General features: G+C 41.1%; 1 protein-coding gene across 1 annotated transcript in view; it reads right to left on the bottom strand.

Annotated features, from left to right (window-relative positions):
* USH2A (usherin) overlaps nt 1–18,906 on the bottom strand; it is a 584,211-nt gene that overhangs the window by 551,009 nt on the left and 14,296 nt on the right. Inside the window, exons 2-4 of the mRNA XM_070728574.1 lie at nt 18,274–18,436; nt 17,028–17,679; nt 5,125–5,290 (exon numbers count right to left, since the gene is read on the bottom strand). Coding sequence (XP_070584675.1) covers nt 5,125–5,290; nt 17,028–17,503 — 642 coding nt within the window. The 5' untranslated portion in view covers nt 17,504–17,679; nt 18,274–18,436. The remainder of the gene's footprint in view (nt 1–5,124; nt 5,291–17,027; nt 17,680–18,273; nt 18,437–18,906) is intronic.

The following is an 18,906-nucleotide window of genomic DNA, read 5'->3' as shown; positions in this document are numbered from 1 at the left end:
CTACCCCTAAATCCTTTTCTTCTGAAGTATTTGCTAACACAGAACTGCCAATACAATTGGCATTTTTAGATTCCTTGACCTTTTTAATCACACCTTATGAACATTACGGCCCATCTGCATCTTTTATAAATATCTTTGTGTTTATCTGAGAGGAAAAGCATTCAACGTTTGACTGATCCATTCACCTCATTTTTGTATCCTTTTATTATCTGACCGCATGGAAAGAATTTAATGGTATCGGGTAAGACAGAGATACAACCAGGAGGTTATCTAGCAATTCCTTAGTCTCAAAGCTACTGGGGGAGGAGGGAGGTGAGGCTCAAAAAAAGTTGAGAGGGAAAGGGGAAAATAGAGATGTGTCTCCTAACCTTTCCCTCTGAGGATTTGCCCAGTTTTCTGCAAAGCTAGGGCAAAGGCATTAGACAGAAAAAGAAACCTCATCAGGGGATCAGAGTGACAGAACTGTCATAAAACAGAGGATCCAGAGAGGATAAAAGAGGATTGGTAAAGAAGAATAAGGAGGAAAGGTAGAAGAATAGGGTCGGGAAGAGCAAGTTATCTCTTTCCCTTTCTTTCTTTTGCCTCAGGCCCATATCGGCTTTTCCCTTTTTTTTCGACTTAACTGGGATGAATTTTAATTGCAGCTTCTTGGCACATTTCATAGGCTGTATATTTTCCACTTGTGTGGAGTGGAATTTCCCATTCATCACAGGATTGCAAGCAAAATCCCCAGTGCATTTTAGCTTTATCTTTCAAAGTTAGCTTTGCTTTAAATAAAATCAATAACTTTTGAACCATTTTGGCTGTCTATTACATACTCCCACATATGTTTCAAATCTAATGCTTACATGGTTGCTTGATCCCACCTGTTTCCCATATCAATATACAAATTCTGATGGGTAAATACAGTTTACATAGTAATCTTCAGTTCATGCTGTTTTGGGGGACATGGGCATTTGTTTTAGAAATGAGAACAAACAAATCACATACTAACATTTGGTAGTTTCTTCTTTTAAAAGCTCAATATTTCACATATTCACTGGTTAATCCCTTACCTCTTCAAATCCTCTCTTTATCCCACCAGTGATCAAAGTCCTTGACTATTTCTTTGGCTAAACAGTAACATTCAATATAACCCAACTAATTTGTATTGCCCTCAACATCTACAAAAACTTGACTGAATAAGTCAAAGTGTTTACAAGAGAATTTCACTTCTTTTAGTAACTGCTGCAAATTCAATATCATCTTTCACCAATATTACTGCAGTTCTTCCAGTTTTATATTGGTTTCCTTCCTGCACTAAAACTCTTTCTCTATCTTGGCATTTTAAATCCCCTTTCATTTTCTTGGTTGTCTCTCTTATTCCAATAATATCTTTCTTATCCTTGAAAACACGTCACTCCAATTCAGCAGTCTTATTACATATGCTCCTAGCATTTGTCTAAAAGATATTTTAGCTTTTCTCTTTGCCCTCTTTTACTTTTCTGCCTCACTATCTCCTACAATGCTAATCCCTTCTCTATGGGAAATGGTGTTCCTTCAATCCAAGACTTTCCTCTTTTTTTTCCTTTTGCACACAGGGCCACTAGTTCAACCTGAATCCCTCAAAGAACTACATAAATTAAAAGAAAAGAGAAACCAATGATGGGACTTCACTGAGCAATCTGAAGCAATTAATGTGAGGTTGAAGAATTAGCAGATATTCATAAATTTAACCACACTCAGGAGGGGAAAAAACCAAAATGTGGTCTGCCCCTGAAATTGCCTCAGCTATTTCAGTTAATCTTCTTTGTGAGAAACTGGCAAAGATCTAGTCAATGCAAAGGAGTACAGCGGTACCTCTACTTAAGAACTTAATTCGTTCTGTGACCAGGTTCTTAACTAGAAACGTTCTTAAGTAGAAGCAATTTTTCCCATAGGAATCAATGTAAAAGCAAATAATGCGTGCAGACTCATTAGGAAAGAAATAAAAACTCAGAATTTGGGTGGGGGGAGGAGAAGGAAGAAGAGGAGGAGGACAGTCGCTCCCGAAGGAAGAAGGTGAGGTGAGGGGAATAAAAAAAAATTCAAAACTTTAAGGCTTAAAAAGAAAAGAGGGATTCTGAGGCAGCGAGGAGGAGCACGCGCCTCCCATACACCCAGCGCGAGGCTGCCTCCCATACACTGCCTCCCATATACTGGCTGCTGCTGCTGCTACCTGCTGACTCTTCCTTCCCATGCTGAAGGGTCCCTTCTCCTCTCGCTCGTTCACTTTGTAGCCGGCGCCTTTCCTTCACTGTGGTGACTCCTCTGCTGCCCAGAGCGAAGGAAGCATTTCTTTTACCTGGGCACTGGCAGAGGTTTATTCCCTGTCCAAGCACCCAGAGAAAGAAAAATGCTTCGTTCGCTCTGGAATGCCAAAGCCTCCTTAAGCACCACCAAAAGGCTCCTCTGGCAACCCAGATGGCTGGGATTAAAGGGGGAATGGCAGGAAACTGGCCGGACCTTCATGCCGCTCTCAAATTTCCTGGGAAATTTTTCCAGGCTTGGGTTCTTAAGTAGAAAATGGTTCCTAAGTAGAGGCAAAAAAATCTTGAACACCCGGTTCTTATCTAGAAAAGTTCTTAAGAGAAGAGAGGAGAGGAGACAAGAGAAGGGAAGAGGAGAGGAGGGGAGAAGAGGAGGGAAGGGAAGAGGAGGGGAGGGGAGGACACACTACAAATGTGTAATCAGAAATATATTGAGTTGAGCAGTTATTTTTAATGCTTGACACACTGAATATTTTCTATTATGGTCTACTTGACCATTTTATTGATTATTCATAAGATAAAATATGTTAGAACAAATTTAAAAAAATACTGATTCCAACACAGATCCTTGATGCTTATTATTTTCTCCATTGAGAAACTTGGTACATTTATTGCTACTCTTTGCTTTCTATTTTTAACTAGCTCAAAATCTATGGAAGGAGAGGTCCTCCAATCCCATGACTACAAAGTTTGCTCAGGAATCGTTGATAAAAGTGCTGTTATAGAGAAATCCCCGATGGCAGGCTTTGTGAGCCTGGCACTGGATTTCTTGCTTTTCTATCCATACTTGTAATGAAGAAATAAATGTTTTGTTCTGTATGCTTGAAATTGTCATGCACTTGTCATTAAGCATAAAATATAGAGTCCCCAAAACATTCCGAAGAAGAAGGAAAAAGAAGATTTTACAAATTGGAAAGGACAAGTTTTCTCTTGATAGTCAAACAGTTATGATGTAAAGTGGTCTCATTAAATCATAAGTACTTTAACCTTTTCTTGAAAGAACTCGAAGATTTAAAGATTTATAAAGAAATGTTGCCCAAACTAAAAAAAGGCTCACATCTGACATGTATTGAAATGATAATGCTGATTTCAATAGGCATTCTAAGAGCATTTTGCTCCCAAAGGAGTAATTCAAATCCAGTTACCTCTTTACATTTTGCATTTAAATTTCTTTTCTAAGGCTTTTAATGTGGCACTGCCAAAACATGACAAAGTTATGCAAATGTGATTGAGCAAAATAAAAGCTAATATGAATATTATTAAATAATTAGTGATACTGAATAAGTAATAAAATATTCCCAAGTGCCAGTTCTATGGATGACCCATTTCACTCTAGTTTTGGTAGAAGTACGAATGACAACATACATCTGTTAAGACTCTTCAAAGTTCATGATTCCTTTATTCATTTATGGAGGGAAACATAAACAAACTGTAGGAAAGCAGCAAAATAATCTAATTTTACATGGTAGCCATTTCTAACACTGTGCAGTAGGGCTACGTGATGCTTTAGATTTTTAGACTAAAAAAAGTGCTTTGGAGAATATAGCAAATTGAAAACTACATTTTTGTAACCCTTTAAAACAGCTGAATTGATAACGTTGCTTTAAAGTGATATGGATACAGAAGTGGGTTCCTCCCCATTCGGACCGGTTCGCCCGAACTGGTAGTGACCTGCTGGTGATATCATGATGACGTCACCGAACCAGATCAGTTAGTGCCATTCTTTGAGCACCACCATCTATTTTTTTAAAAAATCCCCGAATGTTTTTTTTTCTGCCGAGTTCCCAGCACTGTGCATTTGTTGCCATTTTGTTTTTGGGTTTTAAAAAAAAATGGGGAGGGTTGCACGAGGTGGGCGACACGTTGCGAGAGGAAGCAAACTGGCAGTGAAGGAAGTGGGAACACACTTCTGTATAGATGGGTGCTACATTTGTTCTGAAGCATCTTTTTGGAAGATAGTCTGAAGTACCGCATGGCCATTCTGCATCACTGCAATCCCATGTTTCCTGCCTAGAATATCCTATCCCCTCTTACTTCAGCTTTTACCTTAGATCTAGTTAATAAATTCTATAGAACCTTTAGATATAAACCCTTATGCTAATTTTAGGCCCTCTAGGTTCATGGTGGAGCTGCTGAATACTACTACTGGCATTTGCTCATAGTACCAGTACAGAGGTCAGCTTTCAATTTTATGTGCTATTATGTCAGCCCCAAAGGAGATACTAACTCACTGAGTATGACACTAATATGTAGCTGTATCCTTCGGCCAGTGGAACAGTTTCATTATTTTGGACATCTAAAAGCTGCCTTGGATGCCAAAGTTCTGTACACAAGCTTTCCCCTCGCTCCTAACAAATGACAAACAGTATCTGAAAAGTACTGAAGTTTAGTTATATGCTGTAAATTCATATAGCATCCTCAATGGTGGATTAGAGAGTCAGTGCTATTACATATAATAATACTGATCTCGTAATTCTTAGGTATTTAATCCAGGAACTTTATCTCTTCTCATTCAACCTAGAACCTTTTTTATAAGGAAAATGCTATGTTCAGCACAGCTAAGTATCTTGTGAAATATTTCAATGCCTATTTTACTGCTATGCTTGCTTGCTTTACAATCCCGTGATGGATATTATATGCAGGAACGAACACTGGTCATTGTTAAAACTCTGTTAGGGAGCACAGTTTGAAATAAAGAAATGTATCATCCTTTGTCCCACCACTTTATTGTAATTTTTAAAGTTAAATTCTACCACTTTAACATTTGTTCAGAGGTGCCTCTCTCATATAATACAAGACTTTAATACTGATGCTAAAGGTTATTTATTTAACTCACCTGCACACTAAGATGATTCCATTTCTTCACCAGAATTCTCCCCAGTGTCATTACTTTTATCGGTAGCTGCAGCCCATTTATAGTGCGATAATAAAACACTGTCTCTTTCTCAGAAATTGTAAGCTTGAATACAGTCTGCCCATGAACAGTTTTCTCCACCATACACCTTTGGAAACAATAAAGAAAATAACACCGAGGATGAACTTCAGGAAGAGCATTGGGATTATTAGAGAAATGTGGGGGGGGGGGGGGAGTAGTGATGCAAGTGTGGGTAGCCAGGTATTTATATAAAGGAGGAATTAAATTTAATAGAATATGTAAAGGAGGAATTAAATTGAATAGAATTAAAGTCAAATAAGTTACCATATAAGGTTTCTGCTGGAGTCTTTTAAGTCTCTGTTCGGGGTTCTTTCTTTTCGTCAAATCTGTATACCGTATTTTTAGTTTTTGGGGAGGAAAATAGGAAAAAGAATCTGCTTACCAGATATTCATCTGGCTAGCATCCTTAGTCTGGTCCGCTTCAGCACATTATTTTATCCCCTGGTTAGGGCTTTAAAAAACCTTACTAAGAGAGAGTAACAATAAAAGAGCTTGCAAGCTAGTAAGAGCTGGGAAAATCATTAGCACCTGGTTAGGCTGGAAAGAAACATCTGGAGCAAGTAGAGCAATGACAAAAAAACCTCCAAAGATTTATGGCTTGGAAAACATTCTGCGCAAAGAGTAACAATGAAAGAGCTTGCAAGTGGGTAAGAGAGGGAACATTGTTAGCATCTGGTTAGGGCTGGAAAGAAACATTTGGAGCAAGTAGAGCAATGACAAAAAAACCTCCAAAGATTTATGGCTTGGAAAACATTCTGCACAAACAGTAACAATTAAAGAGCTTGCAAGCTGGTAAGAGCTGGGAACATTGTTAGCACCTGGTTAGGGCTGGAAAAAAACATTCGGAGCAAGTAGAGCAATAAAAAACCCTATAAAGACAGGGTTTGGAAAACATTCCTGACAGAGAGTATTTCTTTCTTTATTTATTTGATTTATAAGCCGCCCCTCTCCAAGGACTTAATGTCCGATATGTAGTGTAGATTCCAGACAGAAGAGCTGTATTTGAGAATTCGTCTAGCAAATGCTTTATATGTTGAGAATATAAGTCACACCTGAACTTTCAGTCTCTTTTAGGGGGGGGGAGTGTGTTTTATACTCCAAAAAATACAGTAAGTAACCTGGATTTGCAAGAGGCGGGTGCCAATAAACAAAAGACAAAATTAAGTTTTCAATGGGTCAAAACTAATAAGATGATATTTTCAATATTATTATTATAATATTATTATTATTATTATTATTATTATTATTATTATTATTATTATTATTATTATTAGATTTGTATGCCACCCCTCTCTGAAGACTCGGGGCAGATATATATTTATAAATTGATGACTGAAGTACAAGAAGTAAATAATAAACATCCCTTTGTATAAGCAGGATCTAGATGTTTCAGGATATCATGTGCTAAAAAAAAGCTAACGCAATCCATCTTTCAGTTAGCAGAAGCATAATATCTGGGTCACTAGAAGCAACACTGTACTCTTGGTACAATTTAAGGTCAGTCATTCATTGGGCTATCTGCACAAAAGGGCCATCAGTACACTGAGAATAATGGCAAAAAAATTCTAATTTGAACATTTTCAGGGTTTAGTGCAGTGTTTTTTTTAAAAAAAAACAACTCAACATAGCAGCCCAGATGATGCAATTGAATTTCCACTTTTTTATGTATAATACACATATCCTTGGTATGTTTGTTCTGGAGAACATAAGGGATAAGCAAAATAATAACTTTCCAAATTCTGGAATACTGACATTCACAAGAGAGTGTAGTATTCATTCTGCCAATCTCTAAAATCAATTATGGAAATTGCAGTCCAATCCATTAGAAGAAACGTCCTCATAACAAATGTTGTGTGTTAGTGGACAGGTTACTTTGATAAATATTTTTCCTTTGCTTTAGAACTTTAAGCAGAATTTGAATAACCAGATGTCAGGAATTTTCTAATGGTAGCCTATACCGTAGATATTTCTTGGTCTATAGAAATTGTTTAGGCTAAAACCACTTTAATTCCATGTTGATAATTAAGAAGAGTTATTTGTGAGCTGTGGGAAGACATGGAATTCTGCAGAAGTCCAACATGGTTGAGGATAAGCCTAAACCTAGCCCCATCAAAGATACTTAGCTGTTTAAAGTAAAAATTATTTCCCTGACATTCCTGTAGAGCAATAGAACTTATATACAACTTCACAATGCTCTACAGCCCTCTTTAAGCATTTTACAGAGTTAGCATATTGCCCTCAACAATCTGGGTCCTCATTTTATTGATCTCGGAAGGATGGAAGACTGATTCACTACAGAACTTTACTTCAACATTGATGATGGGAAGCTATTCTGAATCAAAAATGTTACTTAAGAGAAGGGGAGTAGCACTGGACCATTTATGTAGCACATTCAGTTTTGATATCTAATAAACTGCAGCTACTGAGAAAATATTATTTTACCGAAAGAGTATGTGGATGCTTGGAACAAATTTCCAGCAAACATGGTTGGTAAATCCACAGTAACTGAATTTAAATATGTCTTGGATAAAGATATATCCATCCTAAGATAAAATACAGGAAATAGTATAAGGGCAGACTAGATGGACCATGAGGTTTTTTTCTGCCGTCAATCTTCTATATTTCTATGTTTCTAATAAGTGAATAACATCTGTTGCGTAAAGTTATTACCTCACTTTTTCACTTAATAACTAAGACAGTGTCCATAGGATTTTATTCTTGTATGTAGGTAATTGGTAAGTAAAGTTGGTAATTAATATTGATAAATTGATAATTGTCAAACTGATATTACCACATTCAATATTGCACAAGCAGGATTTTCTTTATCCAGACTTTCCAGTTGTCCTATCTGAGTCATGCTAGTGCAGTGGTTAGAATGCCCAGCCGGCGACTTAACGCCGGCCAGGATTTGCGGCAGGGCCAGGGAAACGCGGCCCCCGGCCTCTGCCACCATCTTGAATGGCCAGGATCTCGCGAGATTTCACGAGATCCCAGCCATGCCTGGTGACGTTGCTAGGGGCAGAGCCTGCCAGCCTATAAAAAGGGCTGTACAGGCTCGGGGCCTCCTTTTCGCCCCTGACAACGAGCAGGCGAACACCCGCCCGCCCTCCCTATCTTTCAGTGTGCTACTGGGGTCGCTCTTAGGGGGACGAATAGGAATTTTGGCGGTCTCTGTATTTTCTGCGACCGTTTCTTTGCCTATTCCACACTTCAGTGTGGGATGGATGGTTAGGGGGTGCTTCGCTCCCCGATTAGTTCTAATTGGCTTACCTCTGGTCATTGGGTTGGCAGGTTATGGGCGGAAATTGGGCGGTGTTTAGCAGCTGCGTGTTCTCCGTTGGGCATCTTTGGGGATGATTGGCAGACTCTCTCCAAGGGCTCATGGTGCCTTTTAAATCGATCTGAGCAATTGGGGAGAACCTGCTTTTGGGTCTCGCCCATTTCAATTCCCTTTCAGGGATTGGAAGGTGAGACCTCCCACATGCATGGCATGGCTGGGATCCAGGTGAGGGCACGGCCCCTTCACCTGGATCAGCACGGAGCTACGCCCTATGTTGCCCCGGAAGTTTTTATGACGTCATTTCCATCCCGGAAGTATTTCAGTTGACCTCTGTGGGTCCATGTTAGGTTGAATTAAATTAATTTTAATTTAAATAATAAAAATGACCCAGTTTTAAATCCAGCTCTGTGTCTGCATTGTCATTCTGCCTCTGCTGCAATGCAGTATTGCAGATTAACTCTGCCCACTGCCAGAGTTCGATCCTGACCAGCTCAAAGTTGATGCAACCTTCCATCTTTCCGAGTTTGGTAAAATGAGGAACCAGCTTGTTGGGGGCAATATGCTGACTCTGTAAATCACTTAGCAAGGACTGTAAAGTACTGCAAAGCAGAGTATGATTCTAAGTGCTACTGCTATTTCCCTTGCATGCCCTCAAGTTCTCTTCCAAATGGTAAGACAATCTTCCACAGAAGGAATTCCCCCTTGTAGGAATACACAAAATGAAGAATCTTTGCATTTGAGCAAGATCAGCAAATAAATACAACTGGATTGCATCCTTTATATTACAATGCTATGTAAGCATACAATAAAACATTTATTCATAAAATGTTCCAACTTTTCTAAAAATTTTACATTAGTTCAAGGTTAAAAGGCATACTATTTCAAAGAGAACTTTGCTGTTTTCCCACTTCAGTTCAGTTAAAAAAAGACACGATTCTTGCCCAGAGACTGGCTTGTCACTAACTCACTTTTAATCAGACAAGATAAATGAAGTTTGACCATTATTGTCTTTCAGTAATGATTCTGATCCCATCAATTATTTGTCAACAGAATTTTAAGTGAACTATGCAATCTGCAATGTTGCTAAAAATGCATTTCTTAACATACTGCTGATTCTGCCTGCTTGTAAACATGTTGGTTTTTCAATATCAAATATTTGTCAAGGCACAGCCAAGAAGGAAAATATTTAGGAACTGGATTTATTCAGTTCCTGGATAAACAATAATTGGATAATCCAAAGTTTATTAATTTTGCTTATCTAAAAACAAATATCTCCATATGTGGACCCCAACAAGTGTCCTGCCTTTAACAAAGTATGTGACCCTGATGTATAATACTTTAAAATCCGTAAAGTTTTCACAAATGTGTGATTTACAACTAATTTCCCATCTGGTGAAAGTATGTCAATCTTGACATAACATTACAATGACAATAAACCTTTTAAGAAAAAGTTGACTTCATATCAAATTATGGTAGGAGTTACATTTTGCAGGAACGAAGAGACAACATGTAGGAGCAGTTCAGTACCTTTACTGATCTTAGCTGGATTGCAACACGAGCTGCTGGCTGGCTGCAGGAAAGCCGCTTTTAAGGACTTGCCTGTAACCAAGCTGGCCACTGAAAAGTTTATTTCTCCTACCACTTGATTAGCCAATCAATGGTAGCTATACAAATCCTTGCTACATGCGGCTGTATGTAACAGTAGGTAACAGAAAACCATATTAAGCTACACTTTATTGGCCTAGTCTGCTTTTTTTTTTTAAAAATGGAAAAAGTCTATTCTGTTCAATTACTGTTGTCATTCAAATCCAGCTTGTCTTCTTTTAATTATATGAATGTATTCATGCATATTTTATAATCAGAGAGAAATTCTAAGATTAATAACTAGGTGTACTAGAATGTCTTTGTCCTATCCAAGTCCAGCTTTTTTATGATGGTGAAGGCAGAAACCATTTCCGGTCTACAGAGGTCAGTCAAATACTGTTTTTGCCCTCCTCAGGCATTGAATTATGGTTGTGGGCACTCACGTATGCACGATAGCGCACACCCACACTCTTTCAGCACCCGAGGTTCACTATCACTGGGCTAAATGAATTATGAATTGTATATTTGGTATTGGATAGAAAAGTAGCATGGGAGAGAGAGATTCCAAACATGCACTATATTAAGTGGAAAAAAATCATTTCAATATTGTTATCAAGAGTACACTGCTTCAGCAATGTTAAGACTCTCTTGAGGGAAATCAAGGTCAAATACTAAGCTAATAAAAATCTTACATCCCAATCTATACCCGTCTTCCATTATGACAAACAATTATCCTGTAAATACAGGCAATTAGTTGAATGGTGAAGGCAATGAAATAGGAATCGGGAAAAGTGACAGGAATTTTGGAGAGAATTACCGTATATAAGCCGACTCGAGTATAAGCCGAGGCACCAATTTTTGCCATAAAAACTGGGAAAACCTATTGACCCGAGTATAAGCCGAGGTTAGAAAATGCAGTGGCTACTGGTAACTTATAAAAATTGAAACAAATTAAATTGCATTAATTGAGACATCAGTAGATTAAACGTTTTAGAATATTTTTTTCAAAGAAAACCAGTAAACTAGCTCTGTAAATTTAAAAGAGGGTAAACAAAAGCAATCTTGTATTTGAAGTTGAAGTCCACAAGCCATAATCTTGCCAGGTTTGAAGACTCTTGCACTTCTAACCCTAACTCAGGAGTCTTTAAACTTGACAGTTTTAAGGCTAGTGAACTTCAACTCCCAGAATTCCTGCACCAGCCATGCTACCTCAGGAGTGGGAGTTGAAGTCCACAAGCCTTAAAACTGTCAGGTTTGAAGATCCTTGCACTTCTAACCCTAACCCAGGGGTGTTTAAACTTGACAGTTTTAAGACTGGTGGACTTCAACTCCCAGAATTCCTGCATGGCCTGTTGAAATCCACAGGCCTTAAAACTGTCAAGTTTAAAGACCCTTTGCACTTCTAACCCTAACCCAGGGGTCTTGACAGTTTTAAGGCTGGTGGACTTCAACTCCCAGAATTCCTGCACCTCTTGCAACAGACTGGCTACCGGTAATGGGAACTGCCTGATTGATAGGATTTATACGGTACTCTAAAAGGTGGTCGGGCAGGGAGAAAGGTCCCCAGAGGAGGGGGAGAGGCAAACGCACAAAACACTTTCTCAACACAAAAGTCTCAAATCTCCCTCACCTGAGCACAGGAAACGTCGTCTCCATGACCAGCTCTTCAGGAGCCGAGCATGGGAACTGAGGGGAACCGTGCATGCATGGGCATGCACTTTTCCTGCCCAATCCCTCTCGAGCAATAGCAACAGATTGCATTGCTCTGGGAGTTTGCAACAGATTGCATTGCTCCATGCATTCAGAGCAGAGGGCGCCAAACAGAAGTGGCCAAACAGAAGGGCCAGGACTCCTATTTCTGAGAGTCGGATGTGGGGATCGGGCTGTGGAGGTCGCACTTTTCTACCCTCTGCGGCTCCAACTTCCAATTCGGAAAGAAGGGTGGCGACCCTTTTTTCCTAATTGGAAGTTGGAACCGTGGAGGGTAGAAAAGTGCGACCTCCACAGCCCGATCCCCACATCCAACTTTCAGAAATGGGAGGGACGATGCCGACGCCGAGGAGGCACCTTTAAGACAAATACAAGGGTTTTGGTTTTTTAAAATGCTTTTCTACCTGCAAAGGCTGGAGCTCTTGGGACTACGGTTGGCTGGTGCCTTTGCTTGAGCCAGGGAGAGAAGGCACCAGCCCCATCCCTCCCACAGCTCTGACAGCGTGCGAGAGGGGGAAAAAGGCGGTGAGGTGGGGGGTTGGCGTGGCGAGAAGACAGAAGCAGGAATCCACTGCCCCTGACCTCACCGGCTTCCCATCGCCTTTTTCCCATCTTGCGCACCGTCGGAGCTGTGGGAGGGGTGGGGCTGGTGCCTGGCTCAAACAAAGGTGCCAGCCAAGTGCTCCAATGGCACACGAGAGGGGAAAAAGGCGATGGGAAGCCGGTGAGGTCGTGTGTGTGTGTGGTGGATTCCTGCTTCTGTCTTCTCACCACCACCACTCCACTGACCTCACCAGATTTTTTTCCCCTCTCGTGTGCCGTCGGAGCTGTGGGAGGGGTGGGGCTGGTGCCTCCTCTCCCTGGCTTAAGCAAAAGTGCCAGCCAACGGTAGTCCCGAGAGCTCCGGCCTTTTCAGGTAGGAAAGCAAATTTTTAAAAAAACCCTTGAATTTGCCTTAAAGGCACCTCCTCGGCGCCGGCATCGTTCCTCCGCGTCACTCTTGTTTCCTAATTGAAAGTTGGAGGGTAGAAAAGTGCGAGCTCTGCAGCCCAGTCCTACTACTGGCACTGCTAGGCACTACATATATCCATGTAAACAGACAGTGATGCCCTCCCAAAGGCACCCCTGAAGCTACTTCAGCCGGGAAGAGGCGGTACCTGCCATAGCTTCCTCACCTGCCCAAACTAGCAATGCCTGCCAGGCTCCCGCAGGGCGCCCTCTTGTAGTGAATTCTCAGTGACCCGAGTATAAGCAGAGGTCGAGATTTTCAGCCCATTATACTCGAGTATATATACGGTATTACTTCCATTTTGTCAGACTTGACAAATCTTTCTTTCCTTTCTACAAGAAAAAGGCCCATAGTGTTCACATTAGTCCCAATTGAATTGTATGGAAGATATACTCACCACATAACAGAATTGAAGCTGGCCTTGTGGTCAACAATGAGTGAAACTCATGTTTGTCATGGCTACACTAGAGAATTAAATAAAAGCTCAAAAACATACTTGCTGCATCACTTTTTGAATAAGGATTGAATGTTTGATACCCTATGGAGCTATAAAGCACCAACAATGTCTTAATCAACAAAAGGATTTATCAATCAATGGAGAAAGAAACTAATTTTTGCTTAATCTATCTCTAGAGATTTGTTCTAAAAGCTAGCTCTAAAAACCACCCTTCCTCGCAAACTGCACACAGGTAGGAGCACGTGTGCATCTGTGAATGAGACATCTTTCTACCTATTCATGATCACAAAGCAACAGTTAAAACATTTCCTCATCTACACTGTCAGTGGATGGATAGTAGGCATAATGCTATTTCTATTTCCCCTAAAGGAAGCAACCCATACAAAGATAATGACCTTAATCTATTACTGCTTCCTAGAGATCACTCATCAAAGAGACATCCCAAATCTGATTCTATAATGTTCCATATTACTAGAGAACAACTTCTGGACTTAACAGCCTGTCCATTCCACCTGGTCCATATTGCACACAATGTTCCCTCACATCCACATTCCAAAACATAACACAAAGGGATTATTACTTATCAAACTTCCCAATAGTAAATAGATATGACGGTGTCCTATTTTATGTAATGAATAAATGAATTATAAAGAACATCATATTCCTAGATTACAGAAAAGATGAATGAGTAGAATTGTAATGGCATTAAATAATAATGTAGAAGGCAAAAGCTCAAAATAATTAGTCCAATACGCTTATTGTGCACACTGAGAATATTGAACTATATTCCGTTATACACTGCTCAAAAAAATAAAGGGAACACTTAGACAACACAATATAACTCCAAGTAAATCAAACTTTTGTGAATTCAAACTGTCCACTTAGAAGCAACACTTATTGACAATCAATTTCACATGCTGATGTGCACATTCAACTTTGTAAAGAACAAAGTATTCAATGGGAATATTTCATTCATTCATATCTAGGATGTGTTATTTGAGTGTTCCCTTTACTTTTTTGAGCAGTATATTTAGCTGGCTACTATTTGAGCAGTATATTTAGCTGGCTACTATTTGAGCAGTATATTTAGCTGGCCAAATTATATCTACAGTGATCCCCCGGTTATTGCGTCCCCGACCATTGCGAACAGGGTAATTTGCGATTTTTGAACACGGAAGTCAAAACACCATCTGTGCATGCGTGCCCCTTTTTTCTATGGGCACGCATGCGTAGATGGCGCCGGGCAGATCAGCTTCTGGGCGGCTTCCCTGGGTCTTCCCCCTCTTGCTGGCGGGAGGGCGAAGCCCCCCCCAGCACCCGCTCGCCCGCCCTTCGCCCGGGAAGTTCGCCAGGAGTCAGCAGAGAACGGCGCGCCTGTTTTAAAACGATCGGAGCCGGCCGGCTCCGATCGTTTTAAAACAGGCGCGCCGTTCTCTGCTGACTCCTAAAGCGGGGAAGTTCGCCAGGAGTCAGCGGAGAACGGCGCGCCTGTTTTAAAACGATTGGAGCCGGCCGGCTCCGATCGTTTTAAAACAGGCGCGCCGTTCTCCGCTGACTCCTAAAGCGGGGAAGTTCGCCAGGAGTCAGCGGAGAACGGCGCGCCTGTTTTAAAACGATTGGAGCCGGCCTGGGGGGGCTTTCCAGCAACCCCCGAGCCCCCAACCCGGGCTTGGGGGTTGCTGGAAAGCCCCCCCAGGCCGGCTGCGACGTTTTAAAACACGCGCGCCGCTTCGCAGCTGTCTCCTGAAGCCGAACGCTAACTTCCGCGTTCGGCTTCAGGAGACAGCTGCGAAGCGGCGCGGGTATTTTAAAACGTCGCCGCCGACATGGGGGACTCGCTAGCACCCCCCCAAACCCGGGTTGGGGGTTCGGGGGGGTGCTAGCGAGCCCCCCATGTCGGCGGCGACGTTTTAAAACACCCACGCCGCTTTCCAATGAGTCCCGAAGACAAACATCAAACTTCCGCGTTTGTCTTCGGGACTCATTGGAAAGCCGCGCGGGTGTTTTAAAACGTCGCCGCCAACATGGGAGGCTCGCTAGCAACCCCCGAACCCCCAACCCGGGTTAGGGGGGGTGCTAGCGAGCCCCCCATGTCGGCGGCGACGTTTTAAAACAGCTGCGCCGCCCCCAATCTTCGGCTCCTCGCTAGCGCTGCGGAAGTAAAAACACCATCTGCACATGCGCAGATGGCGTTTTTACTTCCGCAGCGCTACTTCGCGAAAACCCGCTCGTTGCGGGGGGGCCTGGAACGGAACCCTCGCAACGAGCGGGGGGATCACTGTATTCCCTGTCTATTCCAAAGGTATTTTTTCAAGAGGCAACTGGACTCTCTTATTTTCATTTGAAGATGTTTCGCTTCTCATCCAAAAAGCTTCTTCAACACTGACTGGATATTGGGAAATGGAAAGATTTATCCTCCTTACAGACAGCTGGTCATTTGAATCCTTTAGAGGCACTGAAGGTTGCCTGATAAACACAGATAAACCTCCAGGTGGCCTCAACGACTCTCTAAAAAATGCAACTGACCAGCTGTCTGCAAGGAATATAAATCCTCCTATTTCCCACCATCCAGGCAGAGCTGAAGAAGCTTCTTGGATGGGAAGTGAAACGTCTTTAAAAAAAAACCCAGAAAGTCCAGTTGCCTCTTGAAAAAGCACCTTTGGGACAACCATGACCTGGATGACTGAAAATTTCCATAGACATTCCCTTTCTGTTCACAGAAAAAATTCCTATCTACTAGAATGGCCATTTCCACCTCCTACAGTGAAGGCAGCAGGCACAACCTAAGCATCATAAACAATCAGCATGGAAGAGATGATGGTCCCAGCTACTTCTAGATGTAATCATCTCATCAAATCATGAAATCACCAAAAATTTGACTGCAGCAGTTGTTATCTGGATTAAGCTACTACAAGAGAGCTTCCATGGCTACCTGTGGATTAACTAGTTCTCCCTCCTCCATCACCATACCTGCTATTTAAAATAGAAATGTTATTTCTATGTAGTTCATAAATAAAGTTTGGTAATTAGCAACAGAAATGATAGCAGGCATCTAGTGCAATCAAACACGTAATCCACAAATGTTGTTGAAACAGATAAATAAACCTGTACCGGTGAAGGGCTGCAATTTTTTTTACTACCACTGCGGGGGTGGCTTATTTTGTGGGTGTGGTTTGGCAGCCATGTGACCAGTTGGGAGTGGCTTGGCAATCATGTGACTGGGGTTGGCTTAAATATCATATGACTGGCTTAAAGGTGGCCAACGTGACATCACTCACATCAAGGGTTTGGGTGCCTGGCCTCTCCTTTCCTCAAAGAGATACAATTTCCCTATCTATTTACTATTACTGAACATCCAAAATATATTATTTAATTCTATGTATATATGCCATATATGTATTACACACAGGCATACAAAATATACATTATCTACTACATAAACTGTATGTGTATGTTTATATACACACGCGCACACAGCTCTTCTAAAATTATATACATTCAAGCTCATTTACTGCCACAGGAAAAACATACCCAAAGCCCAGAAGGGGAAAAAAATAAAAAATAAAAAATTTTCTACCAGTTCTGTGTATTTGACTGTACCTGTAGCAGCCCATCACTGACCTGTACCAAGAAGTATTTCTAAGATTACAAATAAACAGTATTATAACATTAGTGTGCCATTCGCTTTATACGACCCCAAAAGAAATTATGTCTATTATCATGTTTGATTTTACTGGTTGAGCAACCATCTGCCAGCTACTTACATTACACCTTCTTTCTCAGGTTTCAACCATACAGTTAAAGTAAACGAAACAGCAAGCTTCCGAGGACAAGGAGTGGAAAAACAACCCTTTTCACCGTGAAAAATAATACTTGTGTTGCTAAAAGATCCAGGAGGCACATCAGTTTTATCTTGCTGGATAACATTGCCCAGGCCTTCTGAGAGAATGGCAGCATAAGAAGCAGGAGATGCTCTATACGGACATTTCTGGATGCAAAATTGCCGAATACAGAAGTTAATACTTTCAACAACAGCTGAACTTTGACAAAAGGTACTCCTTTCTGGCAATCCACAGGTCGCTTGGGTTGGCACAATGGAAATGTTCTTGAAAGCACCCACATTTTCAAGACTAGTGAAATGTCCCTGTGAACTGGCGAGAGGTAAGGTTGTATAATAAATAGTGATGGATGTTTCAATGGCATGAAGCAGGAAACCACAGTGCAGAACCAGGCAAATCATGTTTATAGGCAGGCTGCTTCTCGATAAGGCACCCTAAATAAATGATGACCGCTGCATCGGTGGAAATGGCCTTGGGCAGCTAGTTGAGAGATGATGCAGCATTTCTCCTTAATTTGAAATCCTGGCAGCGTTGAGCTTCTTAAGTCGAGTGACATATACTTGGAGCGTGGTAATACCTAGAAATAATACAAAAATATTTAAAGGGAATCGGTGCTTTATACCACAAACAGATATACATACAATTCAGGCCAGACTGACCTCGATCTGTCAGGGAAGGAAAACCAATTGAAACTGAAAAGTCACTTGCAAATCTTGACATATTCACTACAATGGTATATCTCTTGATTTATAGTGTATGGTAATAACACCATGTAAATCAGGTGGCATGGCTGTCTAAGACAAGCAGAGAGCATACAACCTCCTTATTTACCAATACAGCAAGATTGTTTCAAGACAGATGATAGAATATTTTAAATTGAAATTTTCCATGAATAGCTGAACCAACTTCACATTCTGCTAATGCCTCAAACAGTCTTCTGATTCCAGCAGTAGAGCTGCTAAAACCCACTTAGTTACTCCATAGCTGCAACTTTTATCAGTTTCGCAGACACTTCAGCCATACAATATTTAATCATTTGATTTATGCTGCAACAAGCAAAACACCCAGCAAACTATTTATAAATGTGTACCTAATCCATTTTAAAATGATACTCAAAACGTTAAAGGTAGAAACATACAACTTTAAATAGGCAAAGCATTTTGTGTCTTACCCCAATTGTCCATTTCACGCAGCTCCTTTTAGCCTTTAGCAAAGCTGATTAAACCGTGTCGCCATCTGTCTTGTCTGACTGTCTTCCGAGTAAAACTCTGCTCTTTTCTGACATTGAAGATAGAGCCTATGTCTGATATACAGGTAAAGCTAATGCCACATCGCTGTAAATGATAAGTACATTTTACTTGTTATTTAACCGAGGAGACGGACTACTCAAACGTTCAGGTTAATAACTGGCTCATATGTCAAGAAGGCTAGGCTCGGTTACCTGGCAACTCCAGTAATTCCTTTCAGCTGGCTTGATAGGACACAGTAGAAGCAACACTTGTGTACCAGGTGAAGGTCAGGCTATAAGCACTTTAAGTTGGACGCCAGAGAACTGTCTGCTTATTTCTGGCTCTTTAACGGCATGAGGAAACGGCTGAAGTCTTCAGGGCAGCTGCCATTTGAAGGCGGCAACCTTAAGCTCAACCTGGGTTGTTTGGGGATGTTGTTTCAACATTTTCTAACCACTTTCATAGATACATGGGAGGGAGAGAAGGAGAGAGAGAGCAGTGGAAAACTCTGCCAGTTTAAAAGGATAAAATATTTAATAAAGTCATGGGCAGGACATACACACCTAATAGGCTCT

This window comes from Erythrolamprus reginae, chromosome 1 (assembly GCF_031021105.1).
Source record: "Erythrolamprus reginae isolate rEryReg1 chromosome 1, rEryReg1.hap1, whole genome shotgun sequence".
NCBI classification, from domain to species: Eukaryota; Metazoa; Chordata; class Lepidosauria; order Squamata; family Dipsadidae; genus Erythrolamprus; species Erythrolamprus reginae.
This window is presented reverse-complemented; position numbering and strand designations above follow the sequence as displayed.